Source organism: Capricornis sumatraensis, chromosome 5 (genome assembly GCF_032405125.1).
Source record: "Capricornis sumatraensis isolate serow.1 chromosome 5, serow.2, whole genome shotgun sequence".
Classification (NCBI taxonomy): Eukaryota; Metazoa; Chordata; class Mammalia; order Artiodactyla; family Bovidae; genus Capricornis; species Capricornis sumatraensis.
In genome coordinates this window covers 102,805,469-102,831,038 of record NC_091073.1, presented here as the reverse complement: position 1 = coordinate 102,831,038, position 25,570 = coordinate 102,805,469, and the positions used below count along the sequence as shown (strand labels likewise).

At 48.6% G+C, this 25,570-nt stretch overlaps 1 protein-coding gene across 1 annotated transcript; it reads left to right on the top strand.

Moving 5' to 3' along the window:
- Window positions 1-8,485: 8,485 nt before the first annotated feature.
- Window positions 8,486-25,361, top strand: AKR1B1 (aldo-keto reductase family 1 member B). Its single transcript, XM_068972695.1, has 10 exons — window positions 8,486-8,585; window positions 16,620-16,787; window positions 17,457-17,573; window positions 18,617-18,694; window positions 19,003-19,125; window positions 19,617-19,723; window positions 20,046-20,127; window positions 20,664-20,747; window positions 22,894-22,976; window positions 25,001-25,361. The coding sequence occupies exons 1-10, from the start codon at window positions 8,520-8,522 to the stop codon at window positions 25,041-25,043; spliced, it is 951 nt and encodes a 316-aa protein (XP_068828796.1). The 5' UTR covers window positions 8,486-8,519; the 3' UTR covers window positions 25,044-25,361.
- Window positions 25,362-25,570: the final 209 nt, after the last annotated feature.

The following is a 25,570-nucleotide window of genomic DNA, read 5'->3' as shown; positions in this document are numbered from 1 at the left end:
AGACAGAATGGACAATAATATGCATTTACAGGTTTTCCCCAGGATTAAGTTAATTGCTTTGTCTTCTGTCATAGTCCAAAGATATCTGGACCTCAGGACATCCCACATGGATCCATTATACCAACCATAGCACACTAATTAGACTGTCTGAGCAAGAAATGGCTAGTACATTGGAGACCTTAGAATGAAGCATGTCCTCCAGAGGGTGGGAAATAAACCCCACCAAGACCCAGGACGCATGCCACATCAATAAAGTTTTTAGGGGTCTGGTGGTTGGCACATTCTGGAACATCCCACCCAAGTAACGTGCAAGTGTGTGGCTTTAGTCACGTTCAACTCTTTGCAACCCCATCGCCTATAGCCTTCCACTGTCCATGGGATTTTCCAGGCAAGAATAATGGAGTGGGTTGCCGTGCCCTCCTCCAGGGGATCTTCCCAACCCAGGGATTGAACCCATGTTGGCAGGCGGGTTCTTTACCACTAGCACCACCTGGGAAGCCCCCACCAAAGTAAAGCACAAATTATAGCATCTTGCAACTATCAAAACAAAGGTACAGAAGAAATAGCAAGAGTGTCATTTAACGATAAGCTCCTACTGTTGCCTAGGTATTTGGGGCGTCTTCTTCAGCAAATAAGAAGAGTCACCATCTTTCCTTGCTTCTCCGCCACTCCTCATATACACAAAATAACTCAAGCACTCTCAAGGTCCATGGAGGGTTCTTCTCACCTGCTGAAATGTGTCTAAGGATGCACATGGCTCACCTCACTTTCCATCCACCTTGTCCAAACTGTCAACCCTCCCCTCTTCTTTTTCCTGATTACCTCCTGTATTTTCAGCACATGGCTTATCATTATCTAGCTGGATATTACATTAGCTTGCTTTTAGGTATGTTTACTAACTCTTCCAGGCTAGAGAGGAAGCTGCATATGACCAGAGACTGTCCTGTTTATCTCTGTAACCACAGAACCTAAAACAGTACTTATTGGCATGGAAAGTGGAGTGAAAGTGTTAGTCACTCAGTCGTGTCCGACTCTTTGCTACCCCATGGACTGTAGCCCTCCAGGCTCCTCTATCCATGGGATTTCCCAGGCAAAGAATACTGGAGTGTGTTGGCATTAAATATTCAGTAAATACCTACAGTATAAGTGAATGAAGTTGTTGACTGAATATACCTCTCCCATAAAGATGCCAAACTTGCTAATACTACACGTGCTTTATCTGTGCACAGAGATCTTTTCTTCTAGATTTTCTGAGCAAAAGTATGCACTGAGGATGAAACAGGGGTGGGCAGCCAGGAAGTTATCAATCACCTCATCCAAATCCATGCTCATGGGGAATGACACGCTTCCTGAAGATACCAACACCTGTGTTATCAATTCTGTAGAATCACTGACCTGATACCCTCCATCCCTACCTCAGGAGATCCCTCAGTCTCACTAGTAATCCATTCCTAAATCAGAGTGCCAGAGACATTTATTTGCATACAAGGCCCATTCATTCCCTCAGCTGGCAGTGATGTATGAGTTAAGTCTCTCCTTTTGCCACAAGCATCCTGAGTCCTCTCACTCAGAAAAGAGAAGCCATGGGCAGCATAGGTTCTCAGCCACAGAGCCACCACACCCCAGGATAAAGAATTCATTAATGTCTTAGGCATTTCTTACAATGCCTCCCTCACTCATCTGCTTTCTCTTAGGCTTTTTGATGTGAAGAAAAAGGGTGGCGTCACAGCTGCAGGGACGGGAAATTGTGTTGAAGCCTGCACAGGCCCACATGTGCTCTCGCACATGCACTGTAAGAGTGTAAACAGCATGAATGCTCACAGGGAGGATAATGAATGCTCTGTGCGAGTAACTCCACCTCTGGGAGTTGGTTCTTTCCTATTTGGATGCTCTTAGGCAATGTGAGGTGAGGGGGAAATTTGCCTCTACACAGAATTTAAGGGGAGGAGAGCACCAAAAATCTCAGTAACTGAGATAGATTATATTTTAATGCAATATTTTTAAAAATCTATATTAATGCCCAAAAAATCCATGATGAACAAAAATATCAAAATTTTAAAAGAAGGCCACTTACTAACTTGTTGGCCTTGCAAAATTAATATTACCAAACCTCAAGTTTCTTTGATGCTCCAAATGAGAAAGGAATACAGTCAGTTTTCTTGGCCAGGAGGCCAAAAGGATCAAATCAGAAAATGAATTTGAAGCACCTGATACACAGGAGGCACCCATGGATATTACTGGGCTTTCCTGGTGGCTCAGATGGTAACGAATTTGCCTGTAGTACAGGAGACCTGGGCTCAATCCCTGGGCTGGGGAGAAGATCCCCTGGAGAAGGGAATGGCTACACACTCCAGTATTCTTGCCTGGGAAATTCCATGGACAGAGGAGCCTGGTGGGCTACAGTCCCTGGGGTCGCAAAGAGTTGAACACAAGTGAGCAACTAACACCTTCACTTCTCACATGGATATTACTATTCACAAGAATTTATTGAACTATGCTAAGGGTGACATTTGTCCGTCTTTCTCTCTCTCTCTCTCTCTCTTTTTTTTTTTTTTTTTTGCTATCCTGCAGTATCTATGAGGAGAAGGCCACGGCACCCCACTCCAGTACTCTTGCCTGGAAAATCCTATGGACAGAGGAGCCTGGTAGGCTGCAGTCCATGGGGTCGCTAAGAGTCAGACATGACTTCACTTTCACCTTTCACTTTCATGCACTGGAGAAGGAAATGGCAACCCACTTCAGTGTTCTTGCCTGGAGAATCCCAGGGATGAGGGAGCCTGGTGGGCTGCCGTCTCTGGGGTTGCACAGAGTCGGACACGATTGAAGTGACTTAGCAGCAGCAGTATCTATGAGGAAGGTTAATATTGACAGTTCTTCCAATGTTGTTTACCATCTAAACCTCATCTGGCAAACAAACACAATTAAGTATTGACATGAGCCCCCCATCAGACCAGTTTCCTGAGTCTCTTACGTCCAGCCCATTCTGTGACAGGTGCTGAAGTCTCTGTCTTTTTCCTGTGACCTCCACACTTTCTCCTTTGCCTTTCCTTGCTTCCCATTTCTAGAGGGCCAGTCTCAGGTGTTCCCATTCCAAAGTGATGATTGCTCCTCCAAGGGTACCGAAGGATGAAGTGTGCAGACGTGGGAGAAAGACACCTTTGCTGGCCTGCTGGGAATGCTCTCCCTGTGGATTTCTCTGGGTGCTGCTGCGGTCAGGTCCGCAGTGTCTGGTTATCACAGTTCTCCTGCTACCTGAAATGAGGAGTCATGGTGAGGCCACGGTGTGGATGGAGGGCAGAGTTTTCCAAACTGGAGACCATGACCCAAGAGTGGATCACAAAATCTTTCATCATGGAACTGGGAGTGAATCATGGTTGCAATCAATACTAGAAAAATAAAACAATATGCACTATCAGAGTATGCCACACATAATAAGGATGAAATTTTTTGTAGGTCTTTTGTTTCTGTTATACATACATACATGTCAGCTTTTTCACCTGCCATAGAGATTAAAAAAAAAAAACAAAAAGAATTTGTGGCCAGCAAGCCATCAGCCCCTGCAGCCAACCCTCAACAGTGTACCTTGAAGGGATTCAGGATGGAAAAAAACCAGGATACTGACCAAAGATAGCTGAGGTGCATATCAAAGGAATGATTTCAATGAGCCGGACCCTTGCATCTTCCCATACAAAGAAAATCGCTAAATTCCTTAGCTTGAGATACCTGGTTTCCTTTAATTAACAGTAATCTTTCACTGATCCCTCTATCTGATCTTTGTTGCAAAAACTCCTACGTATGCTAGCTTCCTCCTTAGGAGCAGTCCCTCAGGGCAATCTAAGAGGCTGACTCTCAGGCTTAAATTCTTAGGAAGTCTGCCAAATAAAACATAATTCTCAACTTTTAGATTGTGCATTTTTTTTTCAGTCAACAAACGTAATCTATTCCTTACTGTGAGTCACAGTAAAATTACTTGAAAGCCACCTGTGAATCAGTGAAGAGTTCAGGTGCTATAGTCAAACTCCTTGGGTTTAAGTCTTGACCATGCCACTTGTTATATATTCGTGCTTAGTCATGCCAGACTCTTTGTGAGTCCATGGACTGAAGCCCTCCAGGCTCCTCTGTCCATGGGAATTTTCAGGCAGGAATATTGGAATGGGTTGCCATTTCCTCCTCCAGGGGATCTTCCGGACCCAGGGATCAGACCCTTGTCTCTTGTGCCTCCTGCTCTGGCAGGCAGATTCTTTACCACTAGCACCACCTGTGAAGCCCTCAACTTGCTATGAGACCTTAGCAATATTTCCCCCCTTCTCTGTGCCTCAGTTTCCTCATGTGTAAAATCGATGACTAATACTACCCACTGCAAAGAGTAGTTACAAAGATTAAATGACTTAATGAATACAATGTTTGTAGAATAGTGCCAGGCACAGAAATTAGCTATTATATTATTCCTGTCGGCAGCAGCACCTGCATATAATGTATGATCCCTGGGTCAAGAAGATCCCCTGGAGGAGGGCATGGCAACCCACTTTAGGTCCCTTGCCTGGTGAATCCCATGGACAGAGGAGCCTGGCAGGCTGCAGATAGGGTCACAAAGAGTCAGACACGACTGAAGCGACTTAGCACACACAAGTATGCACTCACAAAGTGACTGAAGCAGTGCCTGAGACATAATATGGGTTCAATAGTTCTTTGTCCTCGTGGAATACACTTTGTTTATCACTGTATTCCACTGTATTCTGTTCTCTCTGCACACGAGAAGATGACGCTTTCTCATCTCATTGAAGACAGGACCTTGCAACTAGGTCTGGCCAAGATTGTAGATGGAAGGGACGTGTGCCACTTCCAGGCCTAAACAGTTCATCGCTCATTTGTGATTGTTCAGTGCTCTTTGACTCTCCTGAGGCAAACCCTGAAGACTTGGGTTGGGGCAATCTGTGAACGAGGTGGTAGAAGCTCTAGCCTGGGTCCTTGAGGGATTGCGTGACTAGAGCCTGCTGCTGCTGCTGCTGCTGCTGCTGCTGCTAAGTCACTTCAGTCGTATCTGACTCTCTGCGCCTACTGGCTCCCTTCTCCTCAGCTAACGTGTGCGGATGGGTAGCATGTAACCTCCGTGTGCTTGCTGATCACAGCTTTACGCAGATATAGTTCACACGCCATAACATTCACCGTTTTAAGTGTACACTTTGGTAGTTTCTCATATATTTACAGAGTTATAGCAGATTTCACAGGACCTTGATTGCCAAGCTAAAGAGTTTAAGTTTTATCCTAGAAAAATTGGAGAGTTAATAGGAAATTGTCTTTTTAATTGCAAAAAAAATGTTTATTAATTAAATAATCTGACAAACAATATTACCCTTGCTTTCGGCTTCTTCCTAATTTTATCCATACGTCACATTATAGTTTTCATGTTTGTAACCATGTCCTATGACTTCGTTTTCTATGGTAACCTTAGGGTTATTTCGTATATATTTTTCTCTATATCTAGATTGTCTTCATTCTTTTTTAAATAAAGATTTATTAATTTTATTGTTTGGCTGTGGTGGGTCTTCGCTGCTGCACGTGGGCTTTCTCTAGATGCAGACAGCAGGGGCTACTCTTTGCTGCCGTGAATGGGCTTCTCATTGCAGCCATGAATGGGCTTCTCATTGCAGTGGCTTCTCTTGTTGCAGAGCACAGGCTCTGGGTGTGTGGGCTTCCGTAGCTGTGGCTCTCAGGCTCAGCATTTGTGGCTCTCCAACTCCAGAGCACAGGCTCAGTAGCTGTGGTGCACACATGGGCTTAGGGCTTAATCGCTCCGAGGCGTGTGGAATCTTCCCAGACCAGGGACTGAACCAGTGTCACCTGCATTGCAAGGTGGATTCTTTACCACTGAGCGACCAGGAGAGCCCCTGTCTTCCCTTAATGGCTACACCCTGTCTCTTGCTATTGTTGGACATATAGTTTTCCATGATGTGTATAGAACTGTTTTTCAAACATACGTGTGTGTGTGTGTGTGGACTAGGGTGATTCAAGTGAAATGCCAAGGGTATAAAAATTAAGGAAGTATCCACATTCAGGCTTCAACTTTTCACCTAAGTACCTCACTTGCCCAGTCCCAGCCCTATACTTATAGTAAGGTGTCTGCGTGCATGTATGTGTGTTTCCCTTCTAGATTATTCCCTCAGAATGAGATTGCTGGTTCTTATGACAGGATTATTGGCTTAGAGCCCTTTGAAGTTCTTATTGCTCTTGCTAGGGATTACTGGAAGGTTTCTTAGAAGAATTCCACTGACGGATTTTTAAAGCATAATTTTGATATGTGCGCAACAGCATTTTACAAAGATTACAGAAGTTACAGAGCAGTAGAGAGACTGTGACAACAGTATGTCCCCACTATAGTACTGCTGTTGCTATAGAAGACCCCAGGTCTGACTTTGTACATTTGCTAGCCCAGTCAGAATACTCCACTTTCAGCCAGTTATGCCTTCACACAGTCAACTGTTAAAGTCAATCATCAAAGAAACCACAACAAGCCATTCATATTGAATGTATGTCCCTAGCAGATGACCCTGCTATGTATACCAGCCTGCTCACTCCAGGTGTATAATTTCTCTATGAGACTAGCCCTTAGGACAGCAACCTCTATACCAACAGATTTATGCATGAAGACTGGTATGACTACTGCTATTTTATCACAAACCAGGTTCCTAGCCATAGGGCTCAAATGAAATTGCTATTATTGGGGGACAAATAGTATCAGAATTTGCCTACCCACAACAGTTTCTGTAAAAGTCAAATGGAAAAATCTCTGGCCCAGTCTGTTTTGTACACATTTTTTCCTGAGGGGAGGGCACTTTTTAAAAGGCACTGAAAGGAAAATCACCAGAATGGAATTCAGAGAGGTCTGGGTTCTGAGTCATCCCCAGGCAAATGTAGTTCCCAATCTCACATAATTAGGGGAAATATTATAGGGAGATAGAGCAGAAAGAGCAAGGTTGAGGTAGAGTACAGTATCATGGAAAGGGGTTGTTCAAAAGAAACCAAAATTATCCACAAAGCTCTTCCAGCAACTTTCCTTTGGTTCTCCTGGGAAAGAATGTGTTAGGACTGCCAACTAGGACTGATTAACTCATTACCTGCTACTGCAGTGGCTGCTGCTAAGTCCCTTCAGTCATGTCCGACTCTTTGCGACCCTATGGACTATATAGCCTACTAGGCTTCTCTGTCCATGGGATTCTCCAGGCAAGAATACTGGAGTGGGTTGCCATGACCTCCTCCAAGGGATCTTCCCCACCCAGGGGCTGAACCCACATCTTTTTTGTTTCCTGCATTGCAGGCAAGTTCTTTACCACTAGCGCCACCTGGGAAGCCCAATTCATCTAACTCCTCCTAATTTGGCATACTTGAAGCTACAATATTAAAGTTATCTTTTCTTTTGTGGGTTTCTGTGTTATTCATCTAGAAAGCTTTGCTAAGTTACTGTGTATGAAATGTGCTGCTTCCATAGAGCCTTACTTTCTAAAGACTCAATGTCCTCTGCGTGTTTTGGATTAAGCTCATCAGGGATTCCTATCCTCAAGAGAGGCTGGCTTTAGGAGAAAGGGTTGCTGAATCACATTCAGTGTGTACAAACAGCTTACATCTATGGCAGAGTGTGAAGATAGCCCTAGGAGGCTACATACAGGCTGCTGCTGCTGCTAAGTCACTTCAGTCGTGTCCTACTCTGTGTGACCCCATAGATGGCAGCCCACCAGGCTCTCCCGTCCCTGGGATCCTCCAGGCAAGAACACCGGAGTGGGTTGCCACCTCCTTCTACAGGCTAGACAAACCTAAATCTCAAGCTGATGTTTTGCAACAAGATTGCCAACCATTTCTCTGGCGTGCACCTGACTAAAAGCAAAGGGCGCTAAACTCCAGCTGTAGTAGTCAGTTCAGTTCAGTCGCTCAGTCATGTCTGACTCTTGGTGACCCATGGACTGCAGCACACCAGGCCTCCCTGTCCATCGCCAACTCCTGGAGTTTACTCAAACTCATGTCCATTGAGTCGGTGATGCCAGCCAACCATCTCATCAGTGTGTTCCTACAAATTAAAGTCCTGGCTTTGGTCAAATTCCCAAAAAAACCATGCAACTGAACAATAAACTTATCCTTCTGTGCTCTCAAAAAAAGAGAGAGAAACCAAAACTCCTTCCCAGGCTATTATTTATGGGAATTCTGTTACTTTTGCTAAAACATTCGCGTTTCCACGCGCCACAGCTACTGGCGGAGCTCGCTGCGGGGCGTGGGGGCGTGGGTATACCGCCGACTCAAAAGGAATCCGGAGCCGCTAGGACCTAGCAGGAGGCGCTTCCTCGCAGAGCCCCCCGGGCTACCAGACGTGCGGCATCCTGATTGTCGGGGCGGCCAATCAGAAGCTGCGCTTGCCGAGCCAGACTCCCATTATACCCGCCCCTTCGCCCTGCCTCATCCGCTATTTAAAGAACCGCGCTGAGCCTCCTCGGCACGGTTCTCTGATCCTGGTCAGCGGAGCTCAAGCAGTCATGGCCAACCACATCGTGCTCTACACCGGTGCCAAGATGCCAATCTTGGGGCTGGGCACCTGGAAGGTAGGTACCCTGGCGAGCGTGCTCCGGGGCTCGCTTAAGTGCTCAGCGCGGCCTGGGGGTAAGGGACCGAGAGTGACCCTGAGCAGCGGCCCCCGTGGCGGACGCCAGGCCTCGAGGGAGCCATGCTCCAGCAGGTCCGGTCCCGGCAGGATCTGGGCCTGAGGTTCGGGAGCCTGGGCGCTGAGGCGGGCGGGGCGCTCGCCTCGGTCTCGGGCCGGGGGACTTACGCTGGGGTGGGAAAGGGGTGTTTGAGAACGGCTCGCGGGTGGCCGACCCCATAACTCCTGGTGCATGCAATCCGCTGGAATCCGATCTCAGTTGGAAAGGCAACTAGGGGGCGCAGATCGAAGGGAAATTTTCCCACGTCCGTCGCTGTGGCTCAGTGGATGAAGGTCGGGGAGGGGCGTTCCCGGAGATGGAGCAAAAAGAGGCGAGAGGCGTGGGGCGCCGGCCTTCCTGCCTAACCTCACCTGCGGGCGCCCGCGCCGTTTGTTTTCTTCGAAATAGTTGATCCTTAACCGTTTCCGGCTTTGGTCCCTCAGGAATAAGCATCGCAAGGTAAGCCTGGAGTCTGCAGGTAATTGAATTAGGCTGCACGAGTGTGCCCAGGACCTTTCTATTTACACTGTCTCCAAACGCCCTGGTCTCTGAACTCCCGGAGGCCGGCGTGCCCCTCGGAGTGTCCTGTGCTGGACGAAGGAATCTGCGGGGGTGCGGGTGGTGAGGGGAGGTTCCCGCCCATGCAAAACTGAGGGCTGGCATCAGTAGTTAAAACTGCCTCCTGAAACCTCGGCACCGCTGGAACCTCTTCACAGCGTCCCCAGGAAAAGGTTAGGAGTAAAAATGGTAGTCTTGAGTATCTGACAGTTGGGGGGCGCCGAATGATGTTACGGGCGCTGAAGCAAAACCCCCAAAATTTAAACCGCTTGTAAGTTAGCTTGGGATATTTTGTACATTACATTCCACGGCTGTGACTCAGGTGTTCCAGGAATTTTAAATATAGGACTGGGCATTAGCCATTTGCACACTGACAAGGAAAGAAAAGACTGTAGAGATTAAGGGCACCTTGAAATGGTCTGAAAGAGACAGAAGATGGCATTTATCTCTACCCTAAAATCAGCAGCTGATATCTTGTAAACGTTCACTGTCGTGGAGTTGCCTCCCAAGAAAAGTATTTCTTGGACAAAGGAATCAGAGTTATATGTGCCTTGTGTTTCTTTCCAAAAGTCCAATGGTGGCTCTAAGGGTGTAATTGAATTATGACCATTGTACCAAGTAAAATTCGGTCTGTCGCAGGTTATTCTCTCGGAATGGATGTGAACAGACACTTTCTTGGCAGTGGCAAATTACAATTTCTGAGGCAGCACACAGACAGACGTGTCACTGGAACAAAACCACCACCTTGCTGAGCCTTATAAGTTTGTTGTTTCAAAAACTGGGACCTTAGGTGCATTGTTTCAAAATCAGTACTCTGGGGGTAAATAAGGAGTAAAAGTTGATTTAAAACTAGGGCTTTATCATTTGCTTGAGTTCTTAAAACCTACCCTAATGTAAATTTAATTAAGATAGCTCTATAAATCGGTACGTTTAGATCATTCACTCCAGTAAGTTCGTTGAGTGTAAGGGTAGCGTCTGACTAGGGTCACAAACTATTTACAGAATTGCTCACAGAGCCTGGTAAATGGTAGGTATCCTAAGGATAACATGTTGAATTAATATGAAGGAGTAAGATAATTTCAGATTTGAGGGAGTGGGTGAGGAGTTGAAGTTGTTTGGAACCATATAGAGGCACGGTAGGGGAGGTGACAGGGAGATAAATGGTTTAAGTATGGGCTTGGAGGAGATTTCTTTCTTTATAAGGAGCAGTATATGAATAGTGTTTGATACCTTTCCCCTGTATGTGCAAAATATATATTTTCACAGATGCTGGACAAAAATGGGGTGACCCAAATACCATTTGCTTATCTTTGTGAGAATGGGGGGAGGCCCCGGGAGTGGGGGCAGTTCCTAGTTCCCATGGATCTTCCGTATCGTGGTGGCTGTGTTGTATCCTTCGGACCTTTGGCAGGGCTCTGGGAGTCTCCAGTCAGTTACTTTGAAGGTCCTCGGAGGTGAAGCTTTCAGTCCACTGGGAAAACACCTCTGCCTCCAAGCCCATGTGGCTTAGAGGCCGTTTCCCCTTGGCAGGCTTGCCTTCCCCAGTGGACAGTAAATAAGCCACGGGCATTGTATTCCCAGGAAGCGGCTAAAACAGATTACTTCTGATGCTGACCAGTGTCCTGTTGCTGATAAATGTGTGGAACTAGCTGGAAACTTGTTGATGTATAAATGGCCATTGTAACTTACCTACATACCCCAAGCCTAGAAGTGGAGGACAGTTTTCTCCGCTGCTTTTCCATCGTCTTCTGCCCACACCCACGAGCCTTTGAGACATTTCCCCCTAAGAGTCCCCCACCCAATGAAAATTCAACATCACAGATAGACGGTACATCTGTGTGTGTCCTGTGACCCTTTGACAGGCCACAGAACATTTTATAAGCTATGTGTTTCTGTTTTTGCCCTCAACAAACCAGTTTTTGCCTCTTTGAGGTTGATTAACACTTCCTTTAGGAGAAAATGCTGAGAAAGAACTCAGGCCAAGCTGTTGATGGCCTGGGATCCCGGGCTAGAAGAGTCAGAGCTAAACCAGTAGCTTGTCTTTCTGTTCACCTGCTTCATCTCCCTGTAGGCCTCCACCTGCAGCTGTTCAAGAGCAAAGGTACTTAAATAAGTCCTGCCTGTGCAGGGCCAGCCCTGGGCCACCCCCATTACAACCAAGTGGAGACAGTGATGTAATTTAGGACACCTGGATTCACACTGAATGAGAGAAAGTTAATCTCAGTTTTCTTGTTGGTTTGTGTTTGTGGCCAGACCTGGTTGTTAGCTTTGGTGTTAAAAAAAAAAAAAAAAAAAAAAAAAGCCCAAATGGACTGTGTTCATGTGATAACGCAACGAAAAAGATACTTCTTCAGCAGTCTGCTCTTTATCACATGAAATTGTGGTTTACATTATTAAACTAGATTTGGACATAATTGAACACGAGCCAAATGAGGTTGGCTTATCTGCACCAAGCAATAAAAACACCTCTGTTGAGGTGAAAGACTGTCATTCTCTGGATTCTCCCAGATGCTTATTCTATTGGAGTCTTATGAGTGTGGCAGACTTGAAGACTTCTTGGTACAAAATTGCTGGATATGGGCATCATGTGTAAGCACAGGGCAGGCAAGCTGGCCCAGCTTGCTCAGGTTTCCCTGGACCTTATTGTCCATTGAACAAACAGGAGCAGGATATAAACCCTTTCAGTCTCCAGAATATCTTTACATTCAATATCAGGATACCTTTGTTTTGTTTTGTTTTGGGAGGGTTTCTATTTGTCTGCTTTGGGGCTGTATCACATGATATGTGGGATCTTAGTTCCCTGACCAGGGATTGAACCAGTGCCCCCAAGGGCAGAGTCTTAACCACTGAATCTCAAGGAAGTCTCACCTTTTGGTTATTAATGTGCTGAATTACAAATGAGAATGTTATTTGTAAATAGGCAAATCAAGACTAGGACTGTTGCCGAATGCCCGTTTCTTTGTGTGCTTTTCCAGCAACCCCCAAAGGTTAGTAAACTGCAGCCCATTTTTATAAGCACAGTTTTATTAGAACACATCTCACTCCTTTACATATTGCTTTTGCAGCAGCAGAGTTGAGCAGGTGTGATGAGACTGGCCCACAAGGCCTAAAATATTTCCTGCCTGGCCATTTAACAGAAAAAATTTGCCAGTTTCTCTTCCAGAAGATTCTAAATAAATTAACTGGAAGTTGGAATACATTTTGAGAAATTAGGTCACAAATGTCTGTTTAGCATATGTGTAGTTGAAATGCTTTATATACAATGAGAGGCAGAAAATTATATCATGACATCACTAGTATTTTAAACAAAACTGATAATTAAAAAGTAAGGTTAGTTTGTTTTTTAAATGTAGGTTGAACTTCTCTGAAGTGAAGCTGGTTTAACAAGAAGAGGTTAAACAATGCTTTTCACTGACAACTTTTCTCAAAAGTGTTACTTTCCAAGGCCTTAGAGGTTGACGCACTGTTTCTTTATCAAAGTTTACATAGAAAGTTATGGTTACCTATTTTTGCTCCAAGTTTATCATTGGCACACTGTTAAACTTCTCACCCATGTTTTTTTCCCCTCAAAGTGAAGTTTCCTTTATTCCTATCCCCCTTCATTACAAAAGTGATAACCTGCTAACTGAAGAAAATATTTTTAAAAAGTCAGAACATAGTCCTCTCTTTCCAGACATCTGCATGTTAAAACTACAAAGGATTCAGTCTCTGAGGTACTGTTTTGTTTGTATGTTTTTTAACCAATGACTCTGTTTTATAACCTTTGTTGTTTGGAGCTGCGTGTTGCTAAGTTGTGTCTGACTCTTTGCGACCCCATGGACTTCGTAGCCTGCCAGGTTCCTTTGTCCACGGAATTCTCCAGGCAAGAATACTGGAATGGATTGCCATTCCCTTCTCCAAGTTTGGAGCTGTAGTATTTTTGTTGTTTGTTTGCTTGCTTCTGACTTGCAGAGGGAATAGAGGGAGGGATACTAAGGTAACTAGCAGCACGAGCTCCAGTGATTGGGTTTTAAGAGGAGAGGAGAGAGAGAGGCACGGATAGTAATTATTCGAGTTGGGACTGCCTGGCCTGAAGTGTTACGTGAAAAGGAAATAGGCCCAGTTTGTGGAACTGACGGCGGGGGCGGGGCGGGGGGGGGGTGGTCTCAGGGGTAGAGACCTGTCAGCGACGTCAGTTGGTACCATCAGCTAGAACGTTGTCCAGTTGCTGCTCAAGCTCAGAGCTCTAAGTTCTGAGGGGATGGGCATGGACAGATGTGCCCAAGTCACAGGGCAGATTAGTGGCAGAAGTGAGTTTCAAACATGATTTCGCCTATATGATTTGTATGAGCCTTTTTTTTTTTCCCCCCCACCAGATCTTAAAGTGGCTGCTTCATTAGTGATGAGGAAAGTTAGTTTAGTCTCCTTCGGGGGAGGGTTCTGGGTAATTACTACTGAATGTAGTTTGTGGATTCCGGTACATTTTCATCCCAGACGATGGTTTTCCAAGCCCAGGTGACTTGTCCTCTTCCTGACCAGTGTCTCCCTTCCTCCAAGGACAGACCTCTGAGCCAAGGCTAGCCCTCAGGTCCTGGTGCCAGGGTTCAAACCCCAACATCTCTTTCTCACTGCTCAATCTCGGGCCAGTTTCCTAAACTCCGCACCTTCGTTCCCTAATCCAGAGATCACGGATAACCAGGGTTGTGGTGGAGATGCAATTCAATGATACACTTAAAACTAGTGAAGACTGATCCATAATAAGTGGGAGCTGTTGTTATTTTCTCTCCAAGCCATTGTGCGCTGCACACCACGTGAGTCAGGTTCCATTTATGACAGGACCTGCTCTGGCACAAGCCTTCTAGTAACAGCATAACTGTCCCTGAGCTGGCCCTGGCCCGCCCAGCCTCGGTGAGAGCCGTTGTCCCTACTGCACACAGGGCTGGTGGCCCCAGACAGCCTTCCCTCCCATTACTGCAAAGGTGTCTCTGGAAAGGGAAGCCAGCATGTAGTATCCGTTTGCTGGAGTCCTCTTATGGATTGCCGCAGCTTGTACATATTTAATTGTAAATGCCCAACAGTCCTTGCTTCTGCTCCTCATTGTCCTTTGAAAGCAGTTTGGACTCAGCTTCTCAGCATGTGCTTCCCAACTAATCAATCTTCTCTGTCTGGGCAAGGGTCGGGGAGCCACAGCTTCTTGGTAACCTCTTGTAGGTCATTTCTGTCCTTGGCTCCTCTATACAAGCATCATAACTTTTTTTTCCCCAGTTTTGGGTCAGTTGTTCAGCAGCCTTGATTATCCTACTCGGCACTCTCTTGGTCCGAAGGAACCAAATAACCAATTTAATCTTAAGCAGGAAAGAAAATGTGTTGGGGGTGTGGAGTCACTGACTTAGAGGATGTCAGGGCTATGAAGCATGTGACCAGGAGCTGTCTTTCCTTCACTCTTCATCTGCCCCTCAAAGCCCACTTCCGTCTAGCACCTCCTGGCACACGTGCTCCCCGTGCAGAGTTGCCGGAATGAAACCATGTCCTGAGAGTGCCAGCTGAAGTCCAAATGTGGAATCTTGTGGGCCTGCCTGGGATTACATCTCGGGCCCTGTACCAGTCGCTGTGGCAGATGCAGTGTGTGGCCGGACCTCGGAAAGGTGCCTGCCCTCTGCTCAGGGTTGGGGCCAGTGAGCTGCTAGGCCAGCACAGTACAGGGCCCCACAGAGGAGGTCCAGCCAGGGTACCTTCAAGCCTGAAGAAAGTTGATGGCATGCTGGACTCCCCTTCCTGGGCCTCCGTATTCCACCTGGCTCGCTCTCCTGGGAAGGGGTGTGCCCTGTGGCAGGGGGCCCCAGGGACACTGTGGCATTTCTGGCTATACTGAGGTTCTCACCGTGAAGGGTGGGGAAGCCTGCAGGTACAGCTTGGGTCCTTCGGGGACCTAGGCGATGGCCAGGTCATCTGAAGATGTCTGATGTCACACCTGAGGTCAGCATCGCCCGTCTGCCCACCCTGCTCCCCCCGTGGTGGTGAGAGAGCTGGGCAAGCTCACAGCTCGGTCCTGCGTTCCTCTGCCTTCCTCTCTTCGCAACAGCTGATATCAAAACAGCAGATGTCTGCAGCTGCTCATGGCCCCGGGGGAGTTGCCCTGCTCATTCTTTTCTACCCCAGCTCTCTGGAGGAATGTGCCCTATTCACCCAACAGTCCGATGCACATGTGTTTGTTTTCCACCTCTCTGGTCCAAACAAGAGTGTTGTGCAGATGGGTGTGTGCGCAGTCAGGCTGGGTGCTGGATGGCGGGGTGGTTCTGTGCCTTCCTGCTCACCCAGATGCACACATGGTCCAAGCAGGGGCAGCGTCCAGTCTTTATGCAGCTCTGACCACAAACCACGTGGTGGTCTTCCGTGAATCCCGTTTCCCCCTCCTGTCAACTCCTTTCTGTCCGCTAAGTGCCCCTGAGCGGCCACCTCCTGCTTCCACCTCTTAAAGCAGATTCCTACACAGCGAGATTTGGGCACAGGCCTTTGAACCTGCAGCAGTCGTTTTTGACTTTGATACTCCCCAAACTGCATAAAAGCAAGTGATGACCAATACCAGAATCCACATGTAAAAGGAGAAAATAAGTCATAGGCGTTCACTGACGAAACTCGAGAACCAAACGGTGATTGGAATGAATATTCAACAGTGATTTTGAAGTATTTTGAGTTGTTTGAAAGCAGTGGTATCCCTCATTGTCTTAGGAACCTAACAGATTGAGACAGTGGGGGCTTTTGTTTATACAGTTCACTTTAGTCGCTCAGTCATGTCCGACTCTCTGCGACTCCATGGACTGCAGCACGCCAGGCTTTTCCTGTCCATCACCAACTCCCAGAGCTTGCTTAAACTCATGTCCATCAAGTTGGTGATGCCATCCAACCATCTCATCCTCTGTCGTCCCCTTCTCCTCCCGCCTTCAATCTTTACCAGCATCAGAATCTTTTCCAGTGAATCAGTTCTTCGCATCAGGTGGCCAAAGTATTGGAGTGTCAGCTTTAGCATCAGTCCTTCCAATGAACATTCAGACTGATTTCCTAAAGGATGGACTAGTTGGACCTCCTTGCAGTCCAAGGGACTCTCAAGAGTCTTCTCCAACACCACAGTGAATTGTTTATACAGTGATTTGTAAATCAACAGATGCTGAACAAACAAGGAAGTGAGGGGCTTTGGCCCATCTAGTTAAGGTGATCTGTGCTGCTAGTAAAGGGTGGTCAGATTTTCCTAAAGTGAAGCACTGTGGCATCTCACCTCGGGTGGCCTGGAACAAGAGCTGCTGAGGAGCCTGGGTTCTCTTCCTCCTGGCTTGTGTGCAGATTGTGTTTTGTTTCATTTTTGGTCTTATCTCCGTGTCTTCCATTTCCTGTTTCTTTCAGTCCCCTCCAGGCAAAGTGACGGAGGCTGTGAAGGTGGCGATTGACCTTGGGTACCGTCACATTGACTGTGCCCACGTGTACCAGAATGAGAACGAGGTGGGTTTGGCCCTCCAGGCAAAGCTGCAGGAGAAGGTGGTGAAGCGTGAGGACCTCTTCATCGTTAGCAAGGTACCCCGCCCTGCAGGGGAGCCTGAGGGAGGGTTCTCTTCCATGTTTATCCAGGGCAGCATCCGTTTAGGGGCCAAGACCACAATCTGGGGTCTCCGAACATGGCTAGGGTTATCACCCAGCAGGCGGTTCTTCCTGGGCAAATGTGTTCACTCAGGGCCACACCCAAGGCCATGTGGGCTCCAGGGCTCGCCTGTCTGTTGGATGGTCATTCCACTGGGATCCGTTGGCTGGAGCCCCTTGCTAATGAGGCCAAGGCTATGGGTTAGCACCCCCTTTCCAGAGGGTTATCTCTGAGGATAGGACTTGGTTCCCCTCTGCAGACTGAGCTCTCTTGGTGGTACCCAGGAGATACTGGGTAGGAGGGTGGGGCTGGCCCCATGAAGACCAGCCTGGTGGGAACTATGTTCAGGGCCTGGGGCTGGCTTGCCAACCTGCCCATTCCATTTTGTGCCTTCAGTTTGGTCCTCCTGAAAGGGTTCCTTGACCTGATTATCCTCCCTTCCTTTGGGAAGTTAGGATTCACATGTGCAATGGAATCTCTGTCCCCACCGTTGACAGCATCACGGTGAAGTCAGTGGGTTTTGGGGTGCGGAAAGCGAGTCCCCTGGCCCTGAGCCATCTGGCTCCCAGCCTGTGGGCTAAGACCTGTTCCCTCCCTGGCTTCAGCTGTGGTGCACGTATCACGACAAGGACCTGGTGAAAGGTGCCTGCCAGAAGACACTCAGCGACCTGAAGCTGGACTACCTGGACCTCTACCTCATCCACTGGCCCACAGGCTTCAAGGTAGGGGCTCAGGGGTGGCCAGCGGCATCACCCTCTGCTGTTAGCAGGTCACAAGCGGGTGGACCCTCTGTGTGTCCCTGCCGCTGCGCTCGAGGTGCAGTCCCTGGACCAGCGGCAGTGGCCTCGCCTTGGAGCTTGTTTGAAGTCCGCCTCGGGCCCCGCCCAGCCCTCTGACCCAAACAGAGGTGGCTCACGTGCACGTTTCAGAGTTGGAGGAGCACCACTCTTTGTTATTTGGTAATTGGGTAACTGCAACCTTTGCGACAGTGAACACAGCTGAGATGACACTCCTGCCCATTAGGCAGCGTCATCAGCTCCCACCGCTCCCCACCACTTCAGGCACCTTCACATACACACATGCACGCTCACATACACACATGCACGCACACATGCACACACAGACACACACATACACACATGCACGCACATATGTATACACACGCATGCACCCTGCACTTAATGCACACGTTTTCCAGTATTCTGTACACATGATATCCTGCGGAAACTTGATGAACCTCAGCAACCTACTTCTTGACATAAAAGAACTCTAGAGTTATTCCATCCTTAACCTTCATTCTAGCCACAGGCTCAGTTTTCTGCTTCATCAACCAGTGTGAAAGCACGTGGGTTTTACCCTGAAGCTCTTATTTTATTGCACTGTGGTGTATCTGGGCCTGACTTGCATCCTTTGTTTAGGCTCGGCGAGGTGGTGCTTTTGTAGGCTTGGGTCCAGCCAGAACGTGGGCCCTGGGTCCCCCGCTATCCACACACCCCCGTCCATGGCAGGCTTCATCTCACTGACCAAGAACTGTCCATCTCCACACAATGGTCAGTGCACACCCATCTGATAGAAAAGTCGTCTGGAGGCTTCAGGAGCTGTCTGCTATTTCTTTTTCCCAATGATACGAATTTGTCCTTGAATATCCTCTGAAAACAGACAGCTGTTGCAATTTAGAGTAATTGTTTTAGAACTTTGCTTTCCACAATGCGTCTGCCCCAGCAGATCTCTGCAGGTCTGTGATTGGTTTTGATTGTTACCGCAGCCTGGGAAAGACTTCTTCCCGTTGGATGAGGACGGCAACGTGATTCCCAGTGAGAAAGATTTCATGGATACCTGGACGGTAAGGCAGCCCCTGGCTTGGCCCCCCTTTCATGCTGGCTCCGCGGCCTCCTTGTAAGGGACCAGGCATGAATGGCCTGCTCCACCATTTCTTTTGCCGTGATTGTCACTCTGCCACTGTTGGGGCTCTTCCTGCCTCATTAAAGCCATCCTGGCTTTTGTCTTGATGCCTCTTGTCTTTCCAAGGATCTGACTTGCTGGCACTGAATAATAAGGGCGTGACCTGTTAAGCTGGCTGGTACAAAAGGTGCTTCTGGTCCTTGTTCTGCTGGGCACACGTCAGCAGCAAGCGGACCCTCTGGTTTCTAGGCCATGGAAGAGCTGGTGGACGAAGGGCTGGTGAAAGCTATTGGAGTCTCCAACTTCAACCATCTCCAAGTGGAGAAGATCTTAAACAAACCTGGCTTAAAATACAAGCCGGCGGTTAACCAGGTAATGTCAGCAGGGGAGCTGGTGTGCATGGGAGACTGTTCTGTGACACTCTGATGCTAGCAGTTCCTTGCTATCCACATCACCCGGGAGGTGGATCTCTGGGTGCTGGCAGAGTCCTGATGGCTCAGAAAAGACAGTGCCACATCTGAGAGTGAAACCTGCAGGAGAGAAAGGGTTTTGAGCCTGGCTTGTGATGACTCAGTCTTGAGACGAGCTGTGTGCAGACATCGACATCCTCAGACCTGTCACAGTTGATAAATGAAATGGCCAAAGCCAGAAAAAAACCTCGAGGCCCAAGGCCATGGTAACAAGACTAGGATCCTTAATGTCAAGAACACTAGCTGGGAAGCAAGAGTTGTCACCGCCCATCCAGGAGATGGGACGCGGGTTGCCCATAACTTTCTGTCTGGAGGGAGGGGTCTTAGCCAAGGAAGACTTCCGGTGTGGCCCGTGCCCACAGGGGCAGCATCAACCCTCCTGTGTATCCGCAGATCGAGTGCCACCCATACCTCACTCAGGAGAAGTTAATCCAGTACTGCAACTCCAAGGGCATTGTGGTGACTGCCTATAGTCCCCTCGGCTCTCCAGACAGGCCCTGGTGAGTCTCCATGGGATCGTGTTCTCTTATCTGTTGGCAGAGATAATGGCTGATAAAGGAAAATCCAGCATCAAGGAGAGTGCTTCCGAGGTGATCAGCAGACCTCCTGGGAGCCTCCTGTTGGGTTTCCTGGTTGGCATTTTTAGTAGCAGGATGCCTCCTTTTTTTCCAAAGGGTTGTGAGTTTGTAACTGAGCTCTGAGTCAGGAGGAGACTGGCGGGCTGCCCTCTGAGGTCGGTGGGCCTTAGGATTAGGGTCACGGCTGCCTTGAGCAGTGGTGACGGTGGTCACTCATGCAGACCGTCTTGCTGTCTATCTCTAGGGCCAAGCCCGAGGACCCTTCCATACTGGAGGACCCCGGGATCAAAGCGATTGCAGACAAGCACAATAAAACCACAGCCCAGGTATGGCCGTTTCCAGGCTCTCGTGACTGTTCGCAGAACTTCCTGCATTTGTGGTGGTTCCCTTTAGCCTGGAGGAGCAAGCCCAGTCAGCCCTCCCCAGATGTTTGGCTTGGGTCCTGAAGCATGGTAGAAAGGGCACAGAGGACCCTTAGAAGACCGTGTGGGGCTGGAGATGATCGGACCTGCCCTGCTACCTCTGAAGGCTACCATGAGGGTCCACACTCGCCCCCTGTTCAGGAAAGCCCGTCTCTGCTTGCAGAAGGGCTCAGCTGTGTGCTCCCAAAGGCTAGCGGGAGCTCCTAGACAGGGAGTAACGTACAGAGAGACATGGAGGCTGAGAGCTGGGCTTGGGGGTTGGGACCTAAGCACCTCCCTTCCTCCTTGCAGAGCGTGAGGCATCACCCCTGAGCTGGTCTCCTCACTGCGAAGTTCTGGGGTTTCTCTCTTTGGGTGTGGGCTGGGGTGGGGGTCAGATTGGGCGAGTGGAAAGTGCAGAGCTCCTGATGGACGTACGCACTCGGCATCTCTTTGCACAGGTGCTGATCCGATTCCCCATGCAGAGGAACCTGATCGTGATCCCCAAGTCGGTGACGCCTGAACGCATTGCTGAGAACTTCCAGGTAAGTCCTGGCTGGTTGGCCTGGGGTCCCCTTGGTGGAGGAGGGGCCAGCTTTTTACCAGGCCTCTGGATGGTCATGTGTGGGCCCCCTGCCATCTCCTCTCGGACAGGGAGCCCACTGTAGATGCCGGACACTGGTTCCTCGTGGGTGGCAAGTGCTATGCCAGGGTGGGGCCTGGGCCTCATTGTACATGCAGACACCTGTGCTGGGACTTCTCAGGACTTGTCATTTGCCTGAGAAATGTTGCTCTTGAGTGATGCTGCCCGGATTTGCATCACGGCTCAGTTTCCCCATCTGTAAAATTTGTACCTATTTCAAGGGTTATCATGAAGATGAAATAAGATGCACACAGCACCTAGTACTGTGTAAGCACTCAGGAAACACTGCTGTGCTGACAGCTCCGTGGCCTGCAGAGACCTTGCAGGGCTCCAGTGAGGTGACCTGCGTGGTTCTCTGGGCACCTGCCAGAGCTGAGGAGGCCTTCTGACACTGCAGCCCCTCCCGCCCACCTGCCTGCCTCCCGCACCAGTATTAGGGGCCAGGCCAGGAGACGAGCTCACCGGGAGGGTCCCAGTGCCCCTGAGACTCTGCTCTCCCCAAGGCGAGCAGCTCTCGGTCATCACCCAAGCCCTGGTTCCTGTGGCTCTGTTTCCAGGGAGAGCGACTGATCACGCCTGTTCCACTGGTCGGGGGCTGAGGCTGTAACACGAGCTGCTGGCTGCCTGCGGCCTGGGCAGGGTTGGGGAGATAGATAAAGTGGTAAAATAGTTAGCATGAGAAACACATACCCTGCTAGAGATGGATTTTTTGGTTTCCTCTTTTATTTTTTCAAAGCATTGGAAAAGAAACATTTTCATTAAAAAATTTTTTTAAAGACCCACTTTTGTTATTTTTCAAACCTATTTACTTTTAATTGGAGGATGTGTTAGTTGCTCAGCCATGTCCAACCCTTTGCAACCCAATCAACAGTAGCCTCCTACATTCCTCTGTCCATAGGATTTTCCAGGCAAGAATACTGGAGTGGGTAGCCATGCCCTTCTCCAGGGGATCTTCCCAACCCAGGGATCGATCCTTGGTCTCCCACACTGCAAGCAGATTCTTTACCATCTGAGCCATTGGGAAAGACCAATTGGAGGATACTTGCTTTACAATATTGTGTTGGTCTCTGCCACACACTAGCCATAGGTGTACGTACATCCCCCTCCCTCGTTTTTAAGCTTCCAGGCCACATGGCGTGTGGGATCTTAGCTTCCTGACTAGGGATCAAACCCTTGCCCCCTGCAGTGGAAGCACAGAGTCTTAACCACTGGGCAGAGGTTTTGAAGTAAACTGGGAGTCCCTTGGACTGCAGGGAGGTCCAACCAGTCCATCCTAAAGGAGATCAGTCCTGGGTGTTCATTGGAAGGACTGATGCTAAAGCTGAAACTCCAACACTTAGGCCACCTCATGCGAAGAGCTGACTCATTGGAAAAGACTGATGCTGGGAGGGAAGGGGACGACAGAGGATGAGATGGCTGGATGGCATCACCGACTTGATGGAAATGGGTTTGAGTAGACTCCAGAAGTTAGTGACGGACAGGGAGGCCTGGCGTGCTGCAATTCATGGGGTCACAAAGAGTCAGACACGACTGAGCAACTGAACTGAAATAGAAAAAGGAGTATCGTTTTGCCTGGAGGATCTGGAAGGGAAAGGTCTGTTTTCATCATTCATATCATACCCAGACAAAACATGTACCTTCTGAGTGGCCATGTAATAAACTTTCTCCGAGTTTAGTCTACCTTCCTGCCCCTCCTCATAGCAGGCAACATCTCACCAGTGGTCCTGCCTGGAGCTGGTCATATGCTTTCATATTCTGTGTTGGATTTTGTTGTTTAGTTGCCAAGTCATGTCCGACTGTTTTGCTACCCCATGGACTGTAGCCCTCCAGGCTCCTCTGTCCGTGGGATTCTCCAGACAAGAATACTGGAGTGGGTTGCCATTTCCTTCTCCAGGGGATCTTTCCAACCTGGGGATCGAACCTGAGTCTCCTGCATGGGCAGGCAGATTCTTTGCCACTGAGTCAGTCACGAGGGGAGCCCTTACCTGTGTTGGGTAGCTGTTTACAGAGTTTTATAGGAGTTGTGGTCTGTTTTGTTTTCTTTTCAGGTCTTTGACTTTGAACTGGACAAGGAGGATATGAACACCTTGCTCAGCTACAACAGGGACTGGAGGGCCTGTGCCTTGGTGAGGTGAGTCTCGGGAGAGCCCCTGGAGGGATGCAGATGAAAGAAGAGCTGCTGGAGGCCTTACCACCCAGGTCCTGCTCATGCAGCAGCTCTGGCTTGTTCACGTTACCTGGGCTTCTCCGTGTGCAGCAAGGAGCATTTACAGCATGTCAGCTGAGCCGCACTCCGCTCCAGGGAAATGCCCGGCGCCTTGCCCTAGTCTCTCCTTGCCCTGGGCACTGTTGGCCTAACTTACAGTAACCTGAGGGCCAAACAGCTTCGTTTTTTTTTTTTTAAAGCTGGGGTAGAGTTGCTTCATAATATTACATTAGTTTCTGCTGTACAAGGAAGTAAACCAGCTATGTCTATATATACCCCTCCTTCCTACCCTGTCCCACCCATCTAAGTATATTGTACTTTTACTTTTCAAAATTGAGTGGCTCATATGAAACCAGATGATTCCAGATGGCTCCTGCTCCACCTTCCTGGAAGAATTTCCCCATGACTCTTTATCCATAAGGACTCATGAGAGGGTTTTGGTCAGAAGACTATGTGCTCGGGGCCCACCAGCACCCCAGCTCTGACAGTGGAGCCACCCAGACCCCTCCAGTAGACGGGAGCTGGTTCCTTGTGTTCCCTCTGATTTGTAGTTTGGAAGGAGATGAAAAGGAAAGTAGGGTTTAGTTTTAATTTTTTTTCCTTTTCATACCACTACATTAACTCAGGAAAGTTTAAAACACATTTGCTGCTTTGAAGAAGACTCTCCCCATTTTACACGGAGACTAAGGACCTGCTCTGTCACTGTTTGTATCGTCCGACCTCACCGTTCTTGTCTGTCCCCTCTGATAGTTACTCTCCAACGTAGAGTTTGAGTGTTCCCTCGGGCCGGCCCGGGTGCTAGCTGTCTCTCCAGCCCTTGCTCTCTCTCCGGCTCCTAGCTGGCACTCCTTATGGTTCCCCCACTCCTCCGGCAGGTGTCCCCAGGTTTGCTTCTTGATTAACAACTCTCGCCTGTGAGCATGTGGCTGCCACGCTGTGGCCACAGGCAGAGTTGACCACTGGCCGTCTCTGAGGTCCCTGTATGTGTTAATGGCACTGACCCTTTAGACATTAAAATCTTGTTTGATCTAGTGGGCAAAGGAGAGAGATGAGAGAAGTGAGTCAGTCAGCAAGTTCCATCCTTGTTCTCCTTTGAGAACCGCTCGTCATTCATTCAGTTTCCTTTCCCCTTCCAGCTGCTGACACAGCGTATGGTAGGGCAGCTGCTGCAGGCCACTGATGTGTAATGGATTAGGAAAGAGTTGTCTGCCCCCAGCAGGGTTCACCCTGAGGCCTTTCACACTCTTCCCAGCCAGGCTTTCCAACACTATATACCTCCAACACAGGCCCTAGGACTGTGAACCTTGGCAAACAGCTCCTGTATCTTTCCACCCTCAGCTCAATGTCCAGCCTGTCCCCTCTCCCTGTGTTTCCTGTAGCAAATCTTCAGTTGTTCATTTCAGCTCCCACTGGTCCCTGGAGGCTTCTGGAGCTGACAGTGGCCTCTTGCCCCGTGTGTGCCAAGCACTTGTTGGGTCATGTGTGTGTTCTGTGTATCTGTGAGTCTGCTTTTTTTTTAATGGGGAGAAAATCGTTTTACAATTTTGTGTTGGTTTCTGCTGTACGCCAATGAGAATCAGTCATAATTTTGTGTCTATATATATCCCTTCCCTCGAGGCTCCCTGCCCTCCCCCAACCCCACCCTTCCAGGTCATCACAGAGCACCGCGCTGGGCTCCCTGTGTTATTTAGCAACTTCTCACTGACTGTTTGTTTTGCACATGTTAGTATATATACGTCATTGCTACTTTCTCCGTTCATTCCACCCTCACTTTCCTCCGCTGTACCCACAAGTCCATTCTCTACCAGGTTCATCAGTACCGTTTTTCTAGATTCCATGTATATGCATTAATGTACAATACTCAAGACATCACTTCTGTCTATTTGAAATTGATTACGGTAGCAGTCTCATCCAGGAAAGGCTAATGTGTTCCTATTTCCTCCCGACAGCTGTGCCTCCCACAGGGATTACCCCTTTCACGAGGAGTTTTGAAGCTGCGGGTGCCTGCCCTTGCCCGGGTGACCTGCCGTCTCCCACCTCACTTTTCTTGTGTGTAGCATAATTTGGCCCGTGTCCCTCAGTGGTGGGTCAGCGACTTCTAGACAAACCAGCGAGGGCTTGGCCAGCTTGGTGTCGGGTCCAAAACGCAGAATCAGTAGATTAGTAGAAGTCTCTTCAGTTTTCCTTTGCCCTTCTAGTCTGGGGAACTGGGGAACATACAACCCAAATACTCTTTTCTAAATTGAATTTACAAAATCAAAATAGTGCCTCTAACAGTGGGGTTTTGATTGCTTGGAACTGTAATCCTTTCAGCTAGACTTTTCTTTGCCTCAAATAAAAAGTGCTCTTACGAGTTTGATGCTGTCTGTTTTGTTTTGGTTTGTTGAAACAGTACACTGCTTTCTGTTCCCCTCGACCCTCCTCCCCAGATACCATACAGCTCAGCTCCACAACAGGAAGGACTTAGCATCTTAGCACTTAGGACCTCAGTACTACACCCACTTGGCTTTAGGGGGCTG

Bases quoted from the DNA above. Each gene is read 5' to 3' on its own strand.
- AKR1B1 (XM_068972695.1), top strand. From the start codon at position 8,520: ATGGCCAACCACATCGTGCTCTACACCGGTGCCAAGATGCCAATCTTG. The intron at 19,724-20,045 runs GTGAGTCTCCAT...GTCTATCTCTAG, and splicing joins GGCTCTCCAGACAGGCCCTG to GGCCAAGCCCGAGGACCCTT. The intron at 22,977-25,000 runs GTGAGTCTCGGG...TCCTCCCGACAG, and splicing joins AGGGCCTGTGCCTTGGTGAG to CTGTGCCTCCCACAGGGATT.